Source organism: Nipponia nippon, unplaced genomic scaffold, assembly GCF_047370975.1.
Source record: "Nipponia nippon isolate SJK-2023a ecotype South Korea unplaced genomic scaffold, ASM4737097v1 scaffold_32, whole genome shotgun sequence".
Taxonomy (NCBI): Eukaryota; Metazoa; Chordata; class Aves; order Pelecaniformes; family Threskiornithidae; genus Nipponia; species Nipponia nippon.
Genome location: NW_028262350.1, coordinates 2,834,280 through 2,856,624, shown reverse-complemented (window position 1 = coordinate 2,856,624; position 22,345 = coordinate 2,834,280). Strand labels below are relative to the sequence as shown.

At 45.9% G+C, this 22,345-nt stretch overlaps 1 protein-coding gene across 4 annotated transcripts in view; it reads right to left on the bottom strand.

The window, feature by feature from the left end:
• NPEPPS (aminopeptidase puromycin sensitive) overlaps positions 1–18,725 on the bottom strand; it is a 38,180-nt gene extending 19,455 nt beyond the window's left edge. The window contains exons 1-5 of one of the 4 annotated variants that reach the window (XM_087770022.1): positions 18,310–18,446; positions 17,536–17,647; positions 16,973–17,084; positions 9,364–9,448; positions 735–812 (exon numbers count right to left, since the gene is read on the bottom strand). In XM_087770022.1, coding sequence (XP_087626148.1) covers positions 735–812; positions 9,364–9,421 — 136 coding nt within the window. In that variant the 5' untranslated portion in view covers positions 9,422–9,448; positions 16,973–17,084; positions 17,536–17,647; positions 18,310–18,446. Of the gene's footprint in view, positions 1–734; positions 813–9,363; positions 9,449–16,972; positions 17,085–17,535; positions 17,648–18,309 lie in introns of all 4 variants that reach the window. The other 3 variants (XM_087770021.1, XM_087770023.1, XM_087770020.1) reach the window with 3 other exon arrangements.
• Between the last annotated feature and the right edge of the window lie 3,620 nt (positions 18,726–22,345).

Sequence of the window (22,345 nt, the reverse complement as noted above, 5' to 3'; positions counted from 1 at the left end):
CCATTTGAGAAGTCCGATCCTACAATCCTTACTTTTCAGTAAAGTTTGCGACAGTATAGGATGGCTACTAACTAATAACAGCAACCTATGAAATCTACTACAAAAAGCCAAGACGGAGCACTAGCTGCATTCAAGCTCCTAAGTCAATTAGTCTCAGGATTTATTCTGCCCTCGATGTCTCAGTGCAAAAGGGGAAACCTGATCTTGATCAGAGATCAGCATGCCAGCATCCCACAGAATGAAACACTGAAGTTTTATCACCCTAGAATCTTTACATTTGTATTTGTCAAGATGAAATAAAACTGTTTTATTCAAACTGAGGAGCTGAGTTTCAATCGACCAACTCCTCAGAGCAAAAAAACTGCAGCAGTTTCGAAAGAATTAGTATATTCACGCCTAGGAAAATGCTGCAGTAACTCAGATTAGCTCATTCTTGGTAAGAGGAAAACAGATCATCAGTAGCTAACATAAACAGCTTCTGAGCCTAACTCCCAATAGCAGGTAAATAATTAGAGTCACCTCTGGTGCTGGAAGCAAACATCACCATTTGTGAAACAACATTTTCAATTCCAAAGTCTCACAAAGTGACTTACAGTGGACAGACTCCCTAGGGAGCACTACATTTGCAGTCAGAAACTTCAGGGGAGACAGAACTGTCCTACTCCAGCTTTTTCAAGTGCAAACATCTTAAACACATGGTTGAAGCAAGCAGAAAGCATGAAAATAGCTCTTACCTTTCTGAAGAGTACTGGGAAAGGAGAGAGTAACCTTTTCATCCTCATTTTGATAGTTGAACCCTGTGGCATGTACCTCTGAAAGAGAAAACCAGACTACTTTGTTTGAAATAAGCCCCAGACATGTTTACGTAACTCATGAACATTCAAAATTAACTGAATCGGCTGAATCCAACAACGCGCTATAGTTACTGAACAAATCAATGAAGATTTTGAATAATCCAGAACGATATAAATGCAAGCAACCAAAGAAACGCCACCCATTGTCGGAGTTCCATGTTATATTATCTTGCTTCAGACAAATAAATCTAACACATTTACATCCGACTATACAGCCACAGACTCAAAGCCCCACCACCATGCTCCTTCCACCTCTGCCCTGCGTCCTGGCCATCAGAACGCCGCGCTCGTACATGGCAGGGAAGTCTTCCGCTGTGCCGAGTAATGAAAGCTGTACTGTTAAATTGTAAACTTGCAGTAAGACCAGTATCCTACACAACACCAAGAACGCTGGTAACAGCTACTACAATCCTGACAAATGTTAAAATATTGCACAAAACTTCCCCTCAATATTAAACGCTTACATCAGCGCAGCAGGATTCTCACTAATTATTCCAAACGGGATGCTTATGATTAATTAATTTGTGGATCGCACTTTGAAAAGCATGCTAATAACCACAGCAAGGTGGTTTTGTTTGGTTTTAACCAGAAAGAAAAACACAACATTGATTTTATTTTAAAATTGTCTTCAGAACCAGAGACCTACCTTGGAGTTTATATACCATTCAGCAAGGGCATCCAAAATCAACCAGAATATTAAGCAGTATGGCATTTACACAGCATTGGATCTATTTGTAGATGCAAACATCCGAACTAGGAGGCCAAGCTGGACAGATGGGAGGGAGGGAATCGGCACACAGGAATTAAACTGCCATGCAGATAAGAGTTAGCAGAGCCCAGAGAGAACACCTGGGGTTGCTTCTTCCTTCCTAATTCATCAAGTCCCACTTGCTGCATCCAAGGTGACGTACATTGATGCTCCTTCAACAAAAAATCTGAAGTAGCTATGCAGGACCTCACTTTGCCAGTTCTGCTACCTATGTCACTCCATACTCAACCACGGCAATGACTAGCTATCTTTAAGGAATGCAAATCTGCACCAAAACAAACGAGCAGTGCTTTCCACCACACATCAGCATCTTGAACTACCAAACTTGGTAAGCCTGGACACAGTAATACGTCTTTCTATGCAGACATACTGATGCATAATTCTGGATTTATAAATACAATAAACATTTGGCAGTTCAGTATAGTTTTGAAAGATATGGGAAATGCATAGACCAGTTTAAAGTAACAGCATTCCTAGCAGAAGCTGCCCATCCCATCCCACTCACATCACTTAAATCAAAGTGAAAACACACCTGGGATACTGAAATGCCAGCAAGGGTCTAGCAACCTTTTCAGGTACTTTCAAAATTGACCTAGGAAGAAGGATTCAGTACATAGCTTCAGTTGTCCACTGAAATAGATAGTAGTTTCGAATGGTCACAGAAAAAAAGGACAAAAAGGAACACTGGAAAGTGCTGATACCTCCTAAAAGAAAAATGTACCACTATATCAACTTCTTCATTATGTGGAATTCTAACAACAAAGCTTGTCTGAAACAACAATTTAATTTACAGAACGACCTGTCTTCCACGCTCAAGTATCACTACATGAATGCAGGTATTTGGTTTCAGAGGAAGCCTAAGCACAATCACAAGATGTTCAGCTAAGTTGTTCCATATGTGACAAAAGTAACTGAAAACATGTTTTTATTTTCATAAAATTTAAAGTGCTATTTATTCTGGAATAGTATGATTTCAGCCTTAAGTCGGAGTTAATATCAACCTCTGCTCACAGAGAACATAAATGCAGAAACTGCATGAATACATTAGTCTTAACTACTGGTTTCACAGTGCTCTGCTCAGTGTTTAATCAGAGTTAACCACCATGCTAGGGTACATAATACATAAACACTTAAAATAAAAGAATTCTAGCTGTAAAAAAAAAAAAATACAGTACAGAAACAAACTCAATAGAAAAAATTCTTTACAGGATCAAGAAGAACTTTAGACTTCTAAAGCCTACAGTCTAGTGACTGTACTGAGGAGTTCCAAGATTTTTAAAATCAACTCTAAGAGGGATGAGATAGACCGTTTAAACAGAATACATGCCAAGGACAATGCCAGCAAGCGTTGGGCAATGAGCAACAATTTAGCTTTAGGTTTAGCTTTTCTTCTTATAACTCTGTGGAATACTGAGGCAGAAAAGGAGACGTTATGAGAGAGGTGGAGAGAAGATATTGAGGGGAACAACGCTAATGTACAACACACTAGTCTGAAAGCGGGCTTCCAAGCAACACAGAGCGGAGCTGATTGCTGACTCCGTCGTTTAGATCCGATGAATTTTGACGCCGGCTGTCGTTAGAGTCCAATGGACCACAAACCTGTTGTTCTGCAATAGCATGTTAGTGACCTCGGGCAGAGGGAAGGACGGGCTGAATACCTGTCAGAAACTTCTGTCAGCCTGCCTGGGAGGAATCCCACTGCCGGACAACCTGCAGATGCTGAGCTGTCAGCCTGTGGTCAGAGGCTAAATGAAAACCTGAGAAACGTCTGATAAAGATCAGCACAAGAATGCAGAAACACTCCCCCCCATGTATTTTAAAATGACCACAGCAAACCAAAAACATTTGTATCTTTTTACAGCTTCTAATGGAAACAATCTGATACCAAAGACAAACAATACCATGACTTCAGGATCATAGCTCTAACCTACTAAAACTGAGAAATACAGAAGAATGCGCGTTATGCAGATCTTCTGCCAAAAGTTGACAATGAATATTAAATTTCCCCCTCCTCCTCTCCCAAATGTGAAGTCCTCCAAAGTGTATTTGAATTTGTAGCTCCACTACTCTATAACCTTTTTAACCTGACCTAGGAAAGCCATAGGAGAGACACAGGTAAACATCACCTGTGCCAGAAGGTGGTGAAGACCTTCGGTTCTTTCCCCTGCAACAGCCCGGGAAAGCACTAACACACCGCAGAAAGCAACCTTGTTACAAAGAGCTTCTCAACCTTAATTTTACAGTGTTAGATCCCAATTACCCTAAGGTTAGAAACAATGATTAAACAAGTTATAGCTTAAATAGGCTGGAAGCAGCCATCTCATGAGCGGCGCTGTGCCCTCCAAGCACACGCTGACCACCAAAGTCCTGCGATACCCCAGGGCTGCCCTGCTTGCCACAACAACTCGCCTCTGAAGGACACCTAAAAGCAACGCCAAGGGTACATCTCCAACAAAAGGTAGCGCTCATTTACAGTTTCGCAAGACGTACTCACGGAGGAGTCGGTCTGTAGAATTTCCATGCTCAACTCCAGCAATTTTTTGTAATTCTCAAAGCAGCTGCTTATATATCAGTTTCCGAAACAACAGAATATAAATGAGTCAAAGTTACATTTTTTTTAAACTAACTATTCAGTGCCAATAATTTAATCCAGAGGAAAAGAACCATGGAAAACCATCAACAATACTTTTTGTTAGCGTTTAAGAGAACTGCTTATAACAAAGATGTAATTGCAGTAAAAGGCTGTCTGAATTCCTAACAGTGTTGAACACAAAAGCTCCTGAAGAGAACAACACAATTTTGGCAGCCTACTAACTTTGGAGAGTTTGGCACTGCAAGGTTGAAGTTAATCACTAGCACATTAGCACACAGTCTGGACCAAGTCGCATGAGAAAAGAAAAAACTGCTAGTGCTCCATGCCTTTGGAAAAAATGAATAAAAATCGGATCTAGCAACCCTCCCAAACTCAGAGCACTACATATCAAATTTTACAATAGCATGTTAAATAAATTACAGCCCTTCTACAGAGTACTGCCTTAAATTGCACGGTAACCAGATGGATACATCAATTAATGATCCCCATTTCTGTATTACATGCTTATGAATGTGGATCCTAGCCAAAGGTTTTAAGCAATGTCAAACGTGCATGTATTTCAAAGTGAAGACAAAGCCAAGTGCAAGCGATGGAATTTTTTCAAGTAGCCCTCATTCCATGCCATGAAGAAGTCACAGGCAATTAAGGTATGGTGGCTTAATGAACTTGCATTCATCAACTGAGCTGCAGTGACTGTGTGCACTCTGCCTACTCTATCTGCAAATTAAACATGTTAGCTTAAAACATCTACATGTTGACATAGCATACACTGTCCTCCTTCAGCATTAGCCACTGAACTATGCCGATGCAATTCCCGGGAACGCTAATGCTTTCAAGCCCTTTCATATCTTTTCACGTGTTTCAAACCAGTGGTTGTAAAATCCTTTAAAGGAGTCAGAAGTAATCTCGCCTATCAGATATTCCCAAACTGTCCATGCCAATGCAGCTCAGGCCTCCTTAAAAAAAACTACCCTTAAAAAATCTGCCACTATCAAGTCCTCTCCAGAAGAAAGGATGAAGATGAGCTTTTCTACAACAAAGAAAGGTTTCACAACTGGCTTAAACAAATCTAGTCTGCTACGGGCAGAGACAGTAGTCTCATTTTTCCCACCTGGCCCCAGCTGCATGTTCCCATTCCCTCCCTTCCACTGGCATTCGCATACAATCATCAGGATCAGGAAGATGATCTGTCTCCAAGCTGCTTTTTTTTTTTTCCCCCTTGTAGAGGCAGTTTTCAGCCAGTGCAGTCTCCTGATCCACACGACTGCTCAACAGGACAAACGTGAATGCCAACAGAAGGGAGGGAGTGAGGACAAGCATCATTGCCCCTTTCCACAGCAGCATGATTTCAGACTGCCTTACGATCACTGTGAAACTAAGCACTGCTTAGATACACTTGGGTCACATTGCTCAGCTTTCCATAAGCACTAGTGGTCTTTTGTTGTTGTTTTTAAACATCAGCTGAGGGTCTGGTATAACCAGCACTAGCATCCAAGCATGTCCCTACCACACGAGGAAGGAAAAGACTAAAACAATGAGTTCTGGCCTTAAAACCTTCTAAAGGTTGAAGTACAAATCAAAGTTCACTCGATTATTTCTGCTAAAGAAACATCATTACGGTTGGTGGTAATTTTCTATACAAAATTGCCAACTACTACCCTCCAAGCATCTCTAAATTTAAGAAGCTGCTTTAGATCCCCAGTATCTGAAAAGCTTTCCAAGCCAAAGGCAGTATAATTCACTGATTATGACTGCATCACAACTCCACAGCTCCTTAAAAGAGAGATTCACAAGAAGCTCAAACTACTTAGCATTCAGTAAGTATGGAACTCAGTCCCCTAAAATTTTCCTTAAGAACCCACTTGCTTAGGAATGCCTTTTCAGTTCTTCATTTAGCTGGGCAAAGTCAACGATTTGTACAAAGGTGGTACAGCACGTGCGCACCTAAACGCTAAGGCTGCGCTATAAACATTTGACTACGAATACTAAAAACTAGCTTCTGGAAAAAACAAAACCAATTGCTCATTATGATTAGTGGGAGGAGCCAGTCATAACTTCAGCAACGGAAAACTCAGTCTTTTGAGTAGCTTTGTTCCATTACAGCATACCTGGCACAAACGGCAAATCCACAACCTCCAGATACAATCACTACACTATTTTTATGATGAAACAGAGAATTTTTCTACTCCAAAGTACTGCGTAATCAATCTCTCCTGGTTTATTATTCTTGATCGCTCAATTGTGGATTATGCAGCAAAAATTTTTACTTTGACTTTAAAGCTTCAGAGATCCTCCCTCAGCTTCCTCTCAAATATTGGGCAATAATCTGATTTCCCTGCAAATCTGCATTAAAATTCCAAAGACTAAGTTCTACCCTCTGCTGTATCCATCTTGAGAAGAGTGAATAGGAGGGCAGGGAAAGCCCGGCCCACAGTTCTAGTTAAGGTTTCTGTTGTTGTACAAGCCACAGTGCCGTAGGCACTCAAGACTTACAAGGATTATTAGGAAAAGAATAAACTATTCTGCACAAAAGTCACCAGAACACCTCCATAAACAAGGGAAAGGTATCTGTTGAATAAGAAGGTCTCTCTTTCACACAGCCACTTTTCAGAACAGAAACACACTTAAAAGAAGATAAGTGACCAATTATCTTTTGTCTCACATTTACAGACAAGCGTGAGACAAATTCTTCCCCACTGAGGTACAGAACTAAAAGAGGTAACGATTCTTCGCTAGAGCCTTTAAAGGAGAAAACGTCACTAACTTCTCACTGGTTTTCATATATAGGCAATTGGTATGAGGCTCACCTAAGTAACTAAATCCAAATGATCTGGCTGATATTTCTGTTGGTTGATTGGGCTATATTTCGTACTCTGTTTTTGAGACCAGCTATACAATTACTACCCAAAAGCTGCACACAATAGAAGCATTAGTAAGACTGACTTGATCTGGATCAACAGGTGCCAGCAAATAGCCTGCCAATTTCATGCAATTTTACTTCCAAAGCCATTATACTAGTTGGCAGTTTACCAAACTGAAAGATATGTTTTAACCCCATGAAGCCTGAGTATAATTAAATAGGCAACAAAACTGCACCTCAAATATTGATGATCCAACAGTTTGAGAGGTGAGTGCCTATACTATAGCCAGAGTGCTGCACTCCTATTCCTGTCTGTCCAGAGCATCACGTTCAAGGCTATCCGAAAAATCAGAATGAAGGAATTTAAGCCACAGAAACTCACTTCCAGTGTACTTGGGTTTAAGTCTTCATTAAGCTCTACTATTAATGCTTTGAAGTTACAAGCAGAATACGTCACTGTTAAGAGAATAGAAAAATAGACCCCTATGAAAGGGAAATCAGCTCTGAAAACAACAAAGATCATACATTACAATAAAGATCCTACTTTATGTCTTTTTCCTGATTTGCCTGGAAAGAGACTTTATTCCTAGGTACCTTTCCAATTTATTTTCATCTTCTCAATGACAAAATAAAAAATTAATAGGTGGTTTGGGCCTATGGCCCAGTGGTAGGTGGAACAGACTCCGCACACACTCCGCTATTACTACCACTCTCGTTATCGCCTCATTACTCAGTATAAGAAATAGCTCCAGGAGCGCTTAGCAACACAGTGCATCCAATCAACTAAAGATCACTAACGGCAGCGTGTGAAAGGCACGCAGGAACGGAGTGCCAGGATACAACCTGGGAGCCCAAATCAAGCACGTAGGAAGCACTTTCACTATCGGAACTCGGTGGCCGGACTCCAGCTCTTTGGTAACGCTCTTCGCCGCCGCGCTCTCTCGCTGCAACTGCACTTCCTGCAGTGAGCTCTACTTTTCCACAACACACCCACCCAACGCTACTTCCTTAGGACAGAGTTCCCTATCTACCTAAGCACCGCTCGGCTGCTCTCAACTTAAGCCCTCTGGTTTCTTTAATACTATATTAAAAACAAAAAAAGTCAAAGCAATTTAAATGCAAAGGCTCATTGCAGACATTCCACTTGTCACATAGAAATCTATTAGCCATAGGATAACAGCTCTACAACAAGAACTGAAATCGTCCCTACCAAATCCAGTCCAGAAAATTAAGATTTCTTTTCTTCTTTAGGGGTTCGGACAAACACAGCCCTTCTCTCCAACTTCCTTCGGCTGTTGCACAAGCATACTTGAGAAGTTTAATCCTAATCAAAGGAACACCCTTCTCCTATCCATCATCAAGATCATTCCTTTAATTCACAATCATGGTTTTAACAAAGTGCTTCATGACATCATTGTGGTATTTTCCTTATAAAAAGGGAAGCTCCGCAGAGGCTTTTGTCATCTGAAGGACTTAAGAAACAGTTGTACGCAGTGGGCCAAATAGCTACTGTGCTTGAAACAGCAAAGGCTCCATAAGAAAACCAGAAAGGCTTTGCACACTATTAGACCACCGCTCTGTTTCAAGGAGTTTATTTTCCACACCTCAATCATTTCATGCTTCAATTGCTAAAACTTTTTGTGTGTCTGCTACATCTCCTCAAAATATAATTGGGGAAGATGTCAGCTACCATAACTGTGTCTTACAAACAGGTACTGCTTCTTTGATTTCTCCAGTAACTTCCAGCCTTTCACTGAACTGGATCCCAACCATTGTCTCCTCCACACAATCACAGTTTTTCATGTTGTCCTACGCTCAAACACCCTGCTAAATGTCAATTAAGAGTCTCCTGCACTTTTTCAAATCCTTCCCAATGAGTATTTCCAACTGCAGGCCATTATCGATGCATTCCTTATCTAAGCCCTTGTCACAGACTTTGTCAATATTGTGAAGTCCATAGGTACAGGTCATGTTCTTACGCAGATATCTGGTACAAAGGTAAACAAACACGTCAAAACAGTCGGACACCCTTCTGCCTACGACACTCAGGCACGATGGAGCTGAACCCAGATTTCATGGAAGCTTGAGGTCACTTTTTTAAGCATTATGCAAATGGTAGTGATGAGAAGAGAATGAAGGTTAGAGAATTAATTTTGTGCTTCTAGGGGTAGGTTAGCTTATCAAAAAACTATTACATAATTTTGCAATCAAAGTTGTTAACTGTTGGCAACAGCATCTCACATCAGAATGAAATGGATTAAAAACTCCAGCAAAAAAGCAATCCTACCTTCGTCTCCTTCTGGCGCATAGGAAGCTGTAATAATGTCAATGTCAGCACAGTTCATCACAATTTGGTTGGTTGCCTGTTTCACCTGGAAGAGAAATTTTATGAGCATCAGGAAGAAATGGTGTTCCCTGCTCCCTTAGATAGGCATTCCCCCCTCCCTTTAATCTAAAACCCCCTCCATCATCAAGTATTTGAAATAAAATCTAGTGCTTAAGAGTGGTAAAAAAGAAAAAGATATTCCACTGACTGATCTCATTTGTTCCAGAACATGCGTACTTGAATCGTGTTCAAGCCATCTAGGCCTACTTATCAAGACTGTAAATTATTTAAGGGAATGGACGGCCTGTTAAAAATTGGTATGTACGCTTGACAATAGGGCCCTTGTACATGCCTGGGAATCCAAGACCAATAAAAATAGATAGCGAGCCTGCGAGCTTCCTTTTAGAGATGGCCTACAGGAGACTATACTAAAAGCCTTTGAACACAAACTTAGATCTTTCAGAGATGATCAGAAATACAACCTACGGTACTGTGTTCTAAACTGTCGACACTATAAGAACTTCTTAGGTTAAAAACATCTGCCAAGAAATTCGCCTTTACATTTTCCTGAAAGCTTTCCTTCTGCCAGCTCTTGGCTACACACACTTTGCTTTATTTAACAAGTGGCCAGCTCCCAGCGTAGTAATAAACTGGCTCACCGTGCCAGCTTTCTATTTGGATGCAAGAGCTTGAATACAGAGGAATTCAAATTAAATATCAATTAATTACAAAGGGGTAAAATATTTGGGAATTAAACTAGGAATTATTTAGAAACTTATGGCTGAAACCACTAGAATCATCACACTGGAATGAGCTGGTAATCCTGCTAGTCCAGGATACGATTTGTAGCAGTAGGCACCGCCAGTTCTTTAAATAAAAGAGCAACAATTTCTGTAACAGCCAACTAGAGTTTAACATATGCACGAAGTAGCTGCTTCCTACCCCAGACAGTAAGTTCCTTAAAGCACAAGGACTTATATCCCTTTCTTGGTTTTTCACTATTACAACCTTAAAATGCCCTATTAACACTTGTGCCCATCACTCTAGCTATCCACCTCGGAACACAGCAGACACCAACTGGACTTATTTGTCTGTGATGGAAACTGGTTCCCATGAATCAAGAGCTCCTTCGCCCTGTCGCAAAACCAGCAGAGCGCTCTGCGTGTGCACACCAGCTCACCGTTCAAGCATCTGAGTGTAAATGGATTTATCACAAGTAAGACCACAATAATAAGCTGTGAAGTGCCATAGTTGAAACAGGCACTTATCACTCTGCCATAAAGGAGCTGGTATCTACACAAGGTGAGTAAACAGAAGCAGATACTTAGTCTTAAGCTGTTCTACCTAGGCTCACTGAAGAAATGGTTCCTTAGTCATTGTGTACATAAAAACCGATTTCAAGTCTAGTCAGTGGTGAGAGGCTTAAGAAATTTAAATGTGTAACTCAATAGGCGTACCCACATCATAAGAACGGTCCATCCAGTCTAACAATCTGTGAACCAAAGGGCTAATAGCAGATAGGCCAAGGCAAGCCAGCCCCCACAGTAGATGGTTAACACAAGACAAACCTAACTCAGAAGTTTCTTTCCAACTTCAGTCACCAACTTTGCCTCTGAAGCAAATGTCTGTGACTTATTCCTATTAACAGAAATGTTTGTACAAGTCCTTAAGTAATATTTATTATACTTTTTGATAAGCATGACTACTAGCAAATCTTTCCAAATCCTGCTTGTCGGTCACCCTGCAGCAGCGCGCTGTACAGAACAGTGCAGAAGAGCTGTGTTGTGTTCACCACGTTGCCTCTTTCTGGTAATAAAACTAAAACAATGTTACCTAATAAACTTAACCTGATTCTAAAAACAACATGCTTGCAAAGCATAAAAGTAGCAAACCTTAACAGCTGAAGTGACACAGGTTAGATTTGATGCTTCTAGCCAAGATTTACAATCTGAAATCTCTTTCCTTTTTTTCCCCAGTTAGGTGTGCATGAACCTAAAGGATTATAACACCTCCCAAAACCTAAGATCAAAGCCCAACAATTTTCACCACAATATTAGGGTTCGGGGTTTTTCAAGGTCTTCTAAAACACAGAAAAATCAGAATGAGAAAAGCTTTTTACAAACGTCTAGTAGAGACCTTTATTCAATCTACAAATCCAAATCTCTCTGGATTAAGAATTCAAGATGCATAAAGAGCTATCCAAATTGCAGACAACACTGGGTTTAACAATAGGCTTGTTCCTTAAAAAATAACCTCTTCCGAGGACAGAAGAATTTTCAGTGTAGCACTGTGCCTGCAAAATAAATAAGTTTAGGTTTAAGTGGAGACAACTTCAGAGGCTCCTTAGAAAGGCAATTACCTATTTTTAGATTTTTTTTTTTCTTACCTACTTCAAATATCAAACCAGTTTTACCAAAGAGTGCAACATACTAGAAAACATTTAAAGGGACTGAGTGAACCAGTAGCCTAAAAAGTGTTTACCCTCCAACTCCCCAAAAACGACAGGCAAAATTCAGCGTGCAGATAGGAATATTGGCAGTGTACTGCACAGCAGACTTCTGAGGCTCTCAGAATTTAATTCACTGGGGGGAAAAACAAAAAAAAAAAAAAGGTTTTCACCTTGGCACACAGGCTCTGGCATGAGAGCCTCCTCCCTCTGATCCACTACAAATAACGAAGTACAGACACACCTGTAAGAACAAAACTATAAACCGCCCAGCATACTTAACTCACAACCATTTTACTTCCCAGAACCTATACCCTAATGCTTACAGACACCACATATATCATGAAGATGAATGAATGGGTTTTACTGTAAGTGATACCTTGAAACAGCTTTTACATTTCTGTTAATGCTATGTTCTGGAAGACAGATATTCTGCTCATGCAGTGCTTTTCATGGATGCAATCATACTAAAAGGCAAGAAAAACATGCATAAGGTATAACCAATTACAAAACTGTATATATGCGAACCGTCACCCTGCTTCACCTTGCTCTATAATATAATAAATCTACTCTTCAACAAGAAGCAGCTAATCAAGGCAAGAGCAAGCCACAAATGCCCACAACGAAAGGAGCTTTGCCATAAGGCTGACAGGCTTAAAAGCAGCAGATGAATCGAGATCGATATCTGGAATGAAGGAACGTTTCAAAACTTTAAATCCGTTGCTTTTGCTGAAACTCTTGTAACACTGATCACAATTCAAATACCGACTGAGATTAGCCAGACATATATACCACAGGCAGGTCCGCCCTGCAATAAAACTGCAGACCTTTAAGATGTTTTAACTGTGTCAGTAACCTGTCGTTAGACTAAGATGACACACGCTTCCCAACACCCTACACGTCCACACTCATGCTCAGCACTTGTTTCTGGGAAGGAAAATCGCACCCAGTAGGAGATAACAGCTTAAGTCCCTGCAAAAGTTTTCCAAGGTAACTCATTTGACGGAAAAAGAGCTAAAAAGGCTAATTATTTAGTTCTGAAAATGAAGACATTTTCAAAACTCTGCCAAACAGGACTCGAACATGCTGTAAAGCTTTTGATTTTCATCGGTTATCAGAGCAGGAAAGGACTTAAAAGGAAAATCTTCTTAGGACATTAAAAACAAGAATTTGAATGCCTTCAGTGGAATGCCAGCCTACCTGAAACACAGGATGAGGTGCACCAAAAGAAACCTTCTACAGTCAAAACTAATTCTCTAGAGCCATTCATAAGAGTAGATAATTAAAATCTTGTCACTCAGTTTCAGAGCCCTTTTCCAAATGTAGCATTGTAACAAGCATGTATGTTTTTAGCATCTTACTCTCTAAAAATAGAGAACTAAAACTGCCTCCATTCTGTTCTAGGATGGATCTTTTTAAGAATTTCCAACTTTAATGAGAAAAGGAATAAAAAGGTTTATTCATCTGCATCTCGAGCAAATTAAAGGTAGCCAAATAGTAAAATTACCAATGCCACAACTAATTGGCTCACTGGAAAAACTCGCTTCATTCCAAAGAGCATCCAACTACATTCATCTGTAGCAGTCACACATACTTCAGAAGTGTCAAATTCACACAGACAAGTAAATCCCTTTGAAACTATGATCAGTGCAATCATCTTTGCCTTATGAATTACAGAACTGAAAGAGGCCTTTCTGTGGGGGAGAAGAGCAAAGGCATTCCTATTTTTGAAGCTGGTGGCATAAGGGTACACAGAGCCCCGAGGTCCCGACTTTGAAGCACCAGACTTGAAGACTCAGCGTGGTACCCTTAACACTCAAATTCAGATATAATTTTATGTGCTGGAAATGTACGTTACAATGCTGGATAACGTGACCATATAGTTATACTAGACAACTCCTCCCCCCCAAGATACAGACCACAAATACTACACCCATTAAGCTTAATTTTTCAAGGTTTACATACAAAAGTGTCACAATTAATCTTTAACCGGCATGCAGCAAGATCAGAGGACTACACATTCTTTAGTCTAGCAGATACTGCATAATTAACCTATAAAAAGCAACAGATACAGGTTAAACATTGCTAAATATAACAGTATCCTTAAGACATATTAAAGGGGCTGGGAAAGATATTTAAAAGAGCCATCTCCCTCAGGTTGTAAATTCTTTAAAGTAAAGGCAGGTTGCTTTGCAACCAAGAAACACCTCACCGCAGTTGCCAATGAAAGAAAGGAATCACCACACGACACTCTCCAAAGAAGGCAGTTCATACAGAGGTAAATACCAGGAAGTCAGAAGCCAACCGTGCACCTTTCTGAAGCTCTGCACCACTACGCCCTGCACCGAACAGGTGATCGTATGGAGCCCTGACAGCGTTCCAAACTTCCATTTAGAAGCTTAAAACAACCATTGAACTTTGGGAGCCAGATGTTTGTTTCTGTTGCTAGTTACTCATGTTTGCCTTTTCAGCACGATGCTGAAGAACAGGACGGCTGCACATCCCCTCTTTGTTCCAGCCCTCCGTTAGGACTCCCGGGAGTCAAAAGCAGAACGGAAAAAAGTTGACCTAGACACTGAGTAATATGAGTGCACTGCACTGATAACTAGACCCTGAGAATCAGGGTTATAATAATTAAATCTCAAGCTAACAGATGAATAAAGTAGATGAACTATTTCCACCCAAAAAAAAAAAAATCTTAATTGTGCTCATTCAGAAACATCCACACACACCCAACAAATCAACAGTTTAAAATGCTGAACGATGATGTAATTGACAGAGTCATCACAGGGCTGTGAGCAGGCGACTCTATTTCAGCTCCAGATCTGCTACCGACACACAGTGTCCGATTCTCCCGCAACCACGTTTTGTCCTAGCTGTGATAAGGGTTCCTTGTGGAATAGTTCATTTAAGGATTTTTGGGTTTTTAACTGTGATAAATGGCAATTATATACTGTTAGTTTATATAATTGTTACACAATTCTACAGACTTAAAAAACATCCATGTGACCACAAATTACATTATTTAAAAATCTCAAGTAACCGGACAAAACTTAATATATAGGTTACCAGACACTTAACAAGCCCAGCTTCAAAAGGCTACGAAATTAAACTATCAAGAGACAGATTCCAGTATCGTTCCTTTATCAAGAAACAACAAATACTAGACAGAAGGCCAATTCCCTAACCTGAAAACAAAAAGTGCCACAATAAACTACAAACACGAATCATTTCTTTTTAAGGCTTTGAAATCAACCTGGCCACTGCTGACACTGAAGCAACAGCCTTATTTTTTGAATCATAAAAGGCTTTATCCTCTGAAGCTTATCTGAAGGAGCCACATAACTGTAACATTTATTATTGTGGCATAAAGACAAAATGTTTTATTAATTTATTTACATGTACAAAACCCAAGACTAGAAAGTTATTTAACATTTCTTTAGGGCTTGGTGCTCAAGTTGAAAGACTTACAAAAATTCTACACAGAGGGCTGCCAAATCCCATTTAGTGGCCGTGAGTGAGAAACACAAACTGACTGATCAAGTGTTTACTTGTAATATCTTGACTAAATATCACAGCCTTTGCTAATTCCAGTTTGCTATTGAAGATGCAAAATAACACAGCAAACAAACACTTCCGATGCTCATAATGACAAGTTTTCCTAATTTTGTGATTAATCATGATTTATTCTGGTGTCAAAGTTTCAGTATTCACCCCGCAGGTCAGAAAGCACCACCTGTTTAAGTACTTGATGTGGATTATTGCTTGTCCAGCCATTATCATACTGGAACGAGCAGAGGGGCTAATAATTATTCTTGATTGATTATAACAAACAATACTTGGATCTTTAAGAGGAGGCAGTGTATGTATTCCCCTACTCAAAATCTGGACAATTCAAAGTTTGTGTCTTAACATAAAATCAGTTTTACCTCGGTGACTGTACAACGTATGCCAAAGCTCTCAAGTGTGCTGCAAACAGAATGCCTCTGATGAGCTCCGCTCCACCTTATTACAAAGGTGCTAGCAGAAATGGCCAGCAGGTCCTTAATTGAACCAATTAGATCCAAAAGCACACAAATTATATTTTATTTGCTAGATTCAATCCCAGCTCAATAACAAACAACTAATAAATATTAGCGTATTCTTAAGTAAGCCGTTCCCTTGTACAAAAAGTATCCTGTCCACCAGGTACTGCAGGTGAGCTGGTTGTTCTTCTCTCCATTAAGGTGCAGAACAGTTACCCTCTAATTTTCTGGAACGTGCCTTTACCGTGCTTTGCATACTGGCAGCCACGGCAAACTTCTCCAGATTTCTAACTCAAGACAAGCACTCACCCCATACACCTTCCCGCACCTCTCCTGTACTTGCTTGCACACAGCTGGGATACGGCCTCACGATTCTTTGGTCTATGGTTGTTAAAAGTTATTTAAAAATAAAGATATATATTTTAGATATGTTTTAAAAACCTCACCCTGTATTTTTTTAATTCTCTTTACTGTGGGAACATCAGATCAGCTCACCATGATGTGAACAAGAGGTTTTTTACAACCTTGAACCTGCCAGATCAGCGTTCTTAACATATGCCCTCAACTGGTAGGAAAGTCCAGGATTTCACATTGTCAGGTGGTATCCATTGCTCTAGGAACTCATTGAGCAATCCCCTGAACAGCAAACAAAAATATCTAAACAGGACTGAAATCTGCAAACCAACTACCATCTCCACAAGAAGCCTCCAAATCCTTGTTATTCCTGGATTTAAACTAAGTTTCCAAGGCTGCTGCTCAATACTACTCTCTCCTCAGTAGCAATGCTGGCTTAAAAAGCCACTACTCCCCTCCCCCCAAGTGTTATTTTTAACCTGGATGATTTCAGTGATCCCATTTACAGCACAGCCCCACAGCTGTAACAGGACTGAGGAGCAGCAACTTGGGTGCGAAGACAGGAATAGGTGGCTAGGGTTAAGACGGAAGAGATTGGGAATTTCTCAAGCTAGCATTTTCCCCCAGGCTGATGCACCGTCAGACTGAGACCCCAAAGACAGCAGAGGCCCGAGGACTTGCGCCGGAACAAAATCTGCAAGGCGATTTATGTTTTCAATATTTCTTCCACATGACACAAACTTACTCATCTCTGGTTGTCTTCTTCCAGGTCCCAAAAGTCACAAGATTCACTATGATCCACAGCCTTTTGCCCTCCCCAACTTCCACAGGCACCAGGCACTTGCTCTCTTCTGTACCTGCGCTTCAGATTCAGCAGTTTTATTACCCTGATGTTACCTCATTTTAAAACAAGGTTCTAACCACCTCTTTAGACCAAGATTTAAATCTGTACACAGATCAGTATTTAAAAACTCCCTCAAATCTTTTTGAGCTCTTGATACAGCCATCCCATTTTAAGAAAAAGTCCAGTAAGCCCTTACAATTCTGTATCTATTTCAAATCATTGCACAAGGAAAGACATGAAAGCAAATTTAGGAAATCTTGGCACAGCAGCCTGAGAATGACTATGAGACTTCAAGGCTTTCATCAAACATTCTGGCTTTGAAGCATGAACATGGGGAAGATTTTGCCTTTCAGAAAAGGCAGAAGACCCGGCGTTTTTAGTTTGCACACCCCTTCCCACTGTTAACCCAGCCTCTCGCCTCACTGACTTCAAGCTTTTCATGACACCGAGGCCTACCAGCTTACCGTACTACACCGGGGGAGTTCTCATTTAATTGCGTATGTGGTAGTTTGTCTTTCCAGCAAAATCCCGAGCCATCTGAATGGCTGGAGATAGATAAAAGCAGCACGCTGGAGGCTGAAAAGAGGAACAGGGTGCTCACGATGGATTTGGGGGAAGCAGGGGATACCAGCCAGGCAGATCTCCGTGGCTCCGACCGCTCCATGCCTAACCCACATACAGACTTCTGCTAGCGGGGCCGTGCTGGCAGGGGGCAGGCGGGAGAAGAGCCGGGGCCGGGCACCCCCCGCGCAGCCCCGGGGGGAGCCGCGGGGCCCGCGGCGGCGGGGCGAGGCCCCCAGCCCTTCCCAGGCCGCTCCCGCTCCTCTCGGGGGACGGAGCGGGGCAGGGCGGGGCCCGCGGGCCGCCCTCTCCCCTTCCCCGACGCCTGGCCCCGAGGTGTGGGGGGGTATATACATATATATGTATAGGTTGAATGGAAAGGGAGGGCGGAGACCGCGGCGCGGGGGGGGGCAGCTCCGAGCGGCCTCCCTGCACCTGCCTGGCCGGCTCCAGCGCGCCGAGGGCCCGGCCCCGGTCGGCTGCCGGGGAGGGGGGAGGCCCTCAGGGCCCGGCGGCGAGGAGGGGAAGGGGGAAGGGGGGGATCGGGCCCCCACTGGCTGCCGGGGCTCCCTCGGGGCCCGGCTGAGGGAGGGAAGTGGGGGGCCGGGCCCGGCGGGCTGCCGGGGCTCCCTCAGGGCCCGGCGGCGGGAGGAGGAGGGGCCGGGCCGGGGCCCTACCTGGACGGCGGCCTCCAGCTTGCCCTCGAAGGTGAAGTCGATGAGGTCGGGCTTGAGGCAAAGTCCGTAGTTGAGGGGAGAGACGTCGGCGGGCAGCCGCTCGAAGGGCCGCTTCTCCGGCATGGCGGGGCGGCGGCAGGGGGTGCGGGGCTGCGCCCCCCCGCGGCGGGGCGGCGGGAGAGGAGGAGGAGGAGGAGGCGGGGGGCGGCGGAGCGGGGCGGGAGCGGGGAGGCTTCCAGCCGGCGACGCGGCGGCCCCGCACCGACAGCACCGAGAGAGAGCGGGCAGCGGCGGCGGCGGCGGAGGAGGAGGAGGAGGACGAGGAGGAGGGAGGGGCGGGGGCGCGCGCGCGCTCCCGGCACGAGGCGGCCGGTGGGGAGGGGGGGGAGAGGCAGGAGGAGGAGGAGGAGGAGGAGGAACGGCGCGTGCGCGCGGCGGCGGCGCCACGCGGCCGCGCACGTCGGGCGGCGCGAGCGCGTTGCGTAAGCGGCGAGGGGGCAGCGCGCGTGCGTGCGTGCGTCGCGCCTGGCTCCTCCCCGTCCTCGCGCGCCCGGCGGTGGGAAGCGGCGGAGAGAGGGGCTTGCGCGGCGCGTGCCACGCAGCGGGGACCGGGGGGGGGGGGGGCGGCTGGCACGGTGCAGCCGGTAAGGGGTCACCCGGTCCGGGAGGGGGCTGGCACGGTGCACCCCATTAACGGGGGCTCCCGGAGCACCGGGGGGGGGGAGCACGGTTGCACCCCTTTAAGGCGCTCTGAGGGGGCTGAGAGGTCGCATGGGGGCTCCCAGCACGCCCGGGGTGGAGCGGTCTGGCAGCCCCGCGGGGGTCCGGGGTTGCCCCGGGGCTCAGGGTCCCCGGGGGTTGTGCCCTGCGGGGGGGGGCTCCAGCACGGTGCCCCCGGGCGGCGGGGGCTGGCAGATGCACCCCGGGGCCGGGCCGGTCGCCTGTGCTCGGGGCCAAGGCACGCCGTCGCGTGGCGGCTCTGTCCCCCGGCAGCGGCACCCATGGGTGCAGCCAGGCCCTGGAGGCTGCGCAGAGCCCGCTGGGTCCCACGGCTGCCAGGAGCCTGCTCTGCCCGGCCCTGCCCCGCCACAGAGCTGGCCTCCGCGTCGGACGTGTCCCTGCCGCTCCGGGGCATCGTGCTGGCGGCAGCTCCGAGCCCCGCACCGGCCGCAGCAGCCCAGGTCCCAGCTGGGACTCGCCTCAGCAAACGTTTCCTGAGCTCCAATACATTATCCTGTTTTTTTTCTGTTGGTTCTCCCCCATGGAGTATTTTTTTATTCATTCCTTTTTTCCTAGCACTGAGCAGCCAGCAGGTCCCACGCCGGCAGCACGCTGCACACACCGTGCAGGTTTGGGTGTCTCCCGGGCTGCTCGTCACCCTGTCCTGTCCGCCGAGCGCCCGCTCGGCACCGTGCAGCGTCTTGGCCCTTGTATCTGGAGGACGCAGATCCCTTTCTCCCCGGGTTCGGTCACCTCTGTGCTCCCCGAGCCCAGATACGGCAGCGCTGCTCACAGAGCTCAGGATATAACTCTATCACCAACCTCCAGCGCTAAAAAATGGTGAGATCAGCTTCAAACCCCTTGGACTTTGCAGCAAAAATAAGCAATGTGCATGTGTGGAGCAGAGAGAAGGTGTCCCGTCCTCCAGGGCTGCTTTACCTGTCCAGGCAGCTCCGTGGGGTTGCTTTTCTCCCCACCCTGAGCTAACAGCCGCTCTCCTCCTCCTCCCCGCGCTTGCACCGCAGCACCAAGGTGAAACCTGGGTGTTGCAGGGCTCCCAGTAAAACCCCAGGGCTGCAGGCACACGTACAGCTCTTTGTGGCCAAGCTCACGTCGTCCTAAGTAAAAAAAAACCTCTTAAGCTCTTGAACAGAAAGGGGCTTCTCGGCCCTTTCCCGTGGCCAAGCAGCCGCTGCTGCGCACCCCGGGGTGCCGCAGCCCTTCGGGGCTCTCCCTGCTCGCCCGGGGTCCGCGGTGCTGCAGAGCGCCGCTGAGGCTCGTGGAAGATGCTATGTAAGGAATCAGTCTTAAAAAGCTACGTACACAATACAGGGAAGAGTATTTACAGGGTAATAAATGTCCCAAGTGGGTGATGTTGGATGGCTGTTTGGGTTTGTGACAAACACCAGCAGGAAGTTTAAAAATTCTTAATAAAGACTTTATATGGGAAAAAGAAAGGCAAAAAATTGAATTCCTCTGGCAGAGGGGAGCCGGCGGCCGCGGTGGCCTTCCCCGCACCCGGCTTGCAGGGTGAGAGCCGCAGCCCAGCCCTGCTCTCGGCCCTGGGACCCGCCACGGCGATCTTGCATCCAGCAACTCCACCGCTGCCTCCCGCCTGGCTCCGTGCGGCGTTAGACACGGACGTGATCGCGCCTCAGCCCCACAAACGGCAGCGTGCTGTGTCTTTGTGGGTGCCACAACCTCCCTCGTGTTAAGAAGGAAGCACAGCTCGCAGAGGCAGGAAATCATGAATTGCCTTCCACCACTAGAAACTGCAATTGCTCCTTTTTTTCTCCACGCCCCCCAAGAAATTTATTTTTGCTGAAAGCGGTACCTCGCTGTTTAAAATATAAGTTAGCGCCGAGCGAGAGAGGGAGCGGGGATTCGCTGAGACCTGGAGGAGCCGGCAGCACGAACTGGGGCACGGAGAAAGTACAGACGGCTCTTAGCACATCGTTATAAAAACCAAATGGCTGATGAGGCTGGGTTCATCTGGGGTTTCTGGGGGGCCGCATTGTGCTGCAGAGCCCCGAGGAGAGGAAGGGAGACAAGGAAAGAGCTGGAGCCGTGCGGGGAGGTCGGGCAACTGCTGCCATCCCCTTGCTCCTGCCATCGTCCCCTCCCGCCGCCTTGGTGGGGTGCGAAGCCCCGTGGGACACAGGGACGGTGTTGGTGGGGACGTGTCGGTGCTGGGACTCAGGACCAGGGAAAGTTTTAATCGTTCTTGCACGGAGCTCACGCCTGCGATGCCAGCAGGGCGCTGGGGAGAAAGTCCCGTCCCCCCCGCAGCGAGGGAAGGGCCGGAGCGGTGACCCCGCGGTTCAGCGTGGGTTGGGTCGGGAGCCTCCCTGCGGGATTTGCAGCCAGGCTGGACAGAGGAGGACTCAGCCCAGCTGTGCCACGGTTGTGCTGAGAGATGTCACTGGAGCAAAAAGCCCTTCTCCTCCTGCCTCGCCTCCGCTTTCAATGCCCCAGCGCAGGTCGTGGCCATGGATGACTCTCCCCGGGCAGAGCTGTGGCCTGGCAGGCAGCAAGGTCAGGGCCAGGATAAACCTATTCCTGGAGCAGAGCCGCCGGCCACTGTGGGAGGGAGGTGGAGGGGATTGTCTCCTCTGAGCTTTAATTCCTGCCCCGATGGCTGCGCCGGTGGCTGGGTGCCCTCCCGGTGTGTGCCCGCTGCTGGGGGCAGCGAGGGGGCTCGGTGGCCGCAGCGGCTGCGGGGCTTGTGCTCGGCAAAGGGCTCCGGGTGCCTTCTGCGGCTGTTGGTCCACACGGGAGATATTGTTAGATGACAGATGCTGCTGTCAGCAAGAATCCAGAAAGAAAGAAAGGAAGAAAGAAAGAGCCTCTGCCGAGAAAGCCGGGGGGAAGCCGCCTCCTCTGCTGTGTCCTGACCAAACCGGGTTCTCCTGCAGCGCCAGACTGGAGAGGGCCCGGGGACAAACGGACGGGGTGGAAGCCAGGAGCTGTAATTAGCCCAGAGTCTCTGTGGCCACCAACCGCTGTCAGTGCACCATTTTTAATTAGGAAAACAAGGGGAAAAAAAGGGGAAGAAAAGAAAAAGAAAGATCCCAAGAGAGGCTTTTCTTTTCTTCTCTCTTTTGCTGGAGTTTTTGCCGTTCCTGCCGAGAGCGGGAGCAGCCGGAGGGCACTGGCTAATCCTGCCTCGCAGGTCCGGGCCGGCGGCTTAGGGCAGGAATCTCTGGTATTCGAGAGCACGGGGACAAGGCGCGCTCGAAGCTGCAAAGTGGTTCATGGGGCCCCTTGCTCCGCAGGCTGTTGCCGGGGGGTTGGGAGGCATTTTGCATGGCTTCAT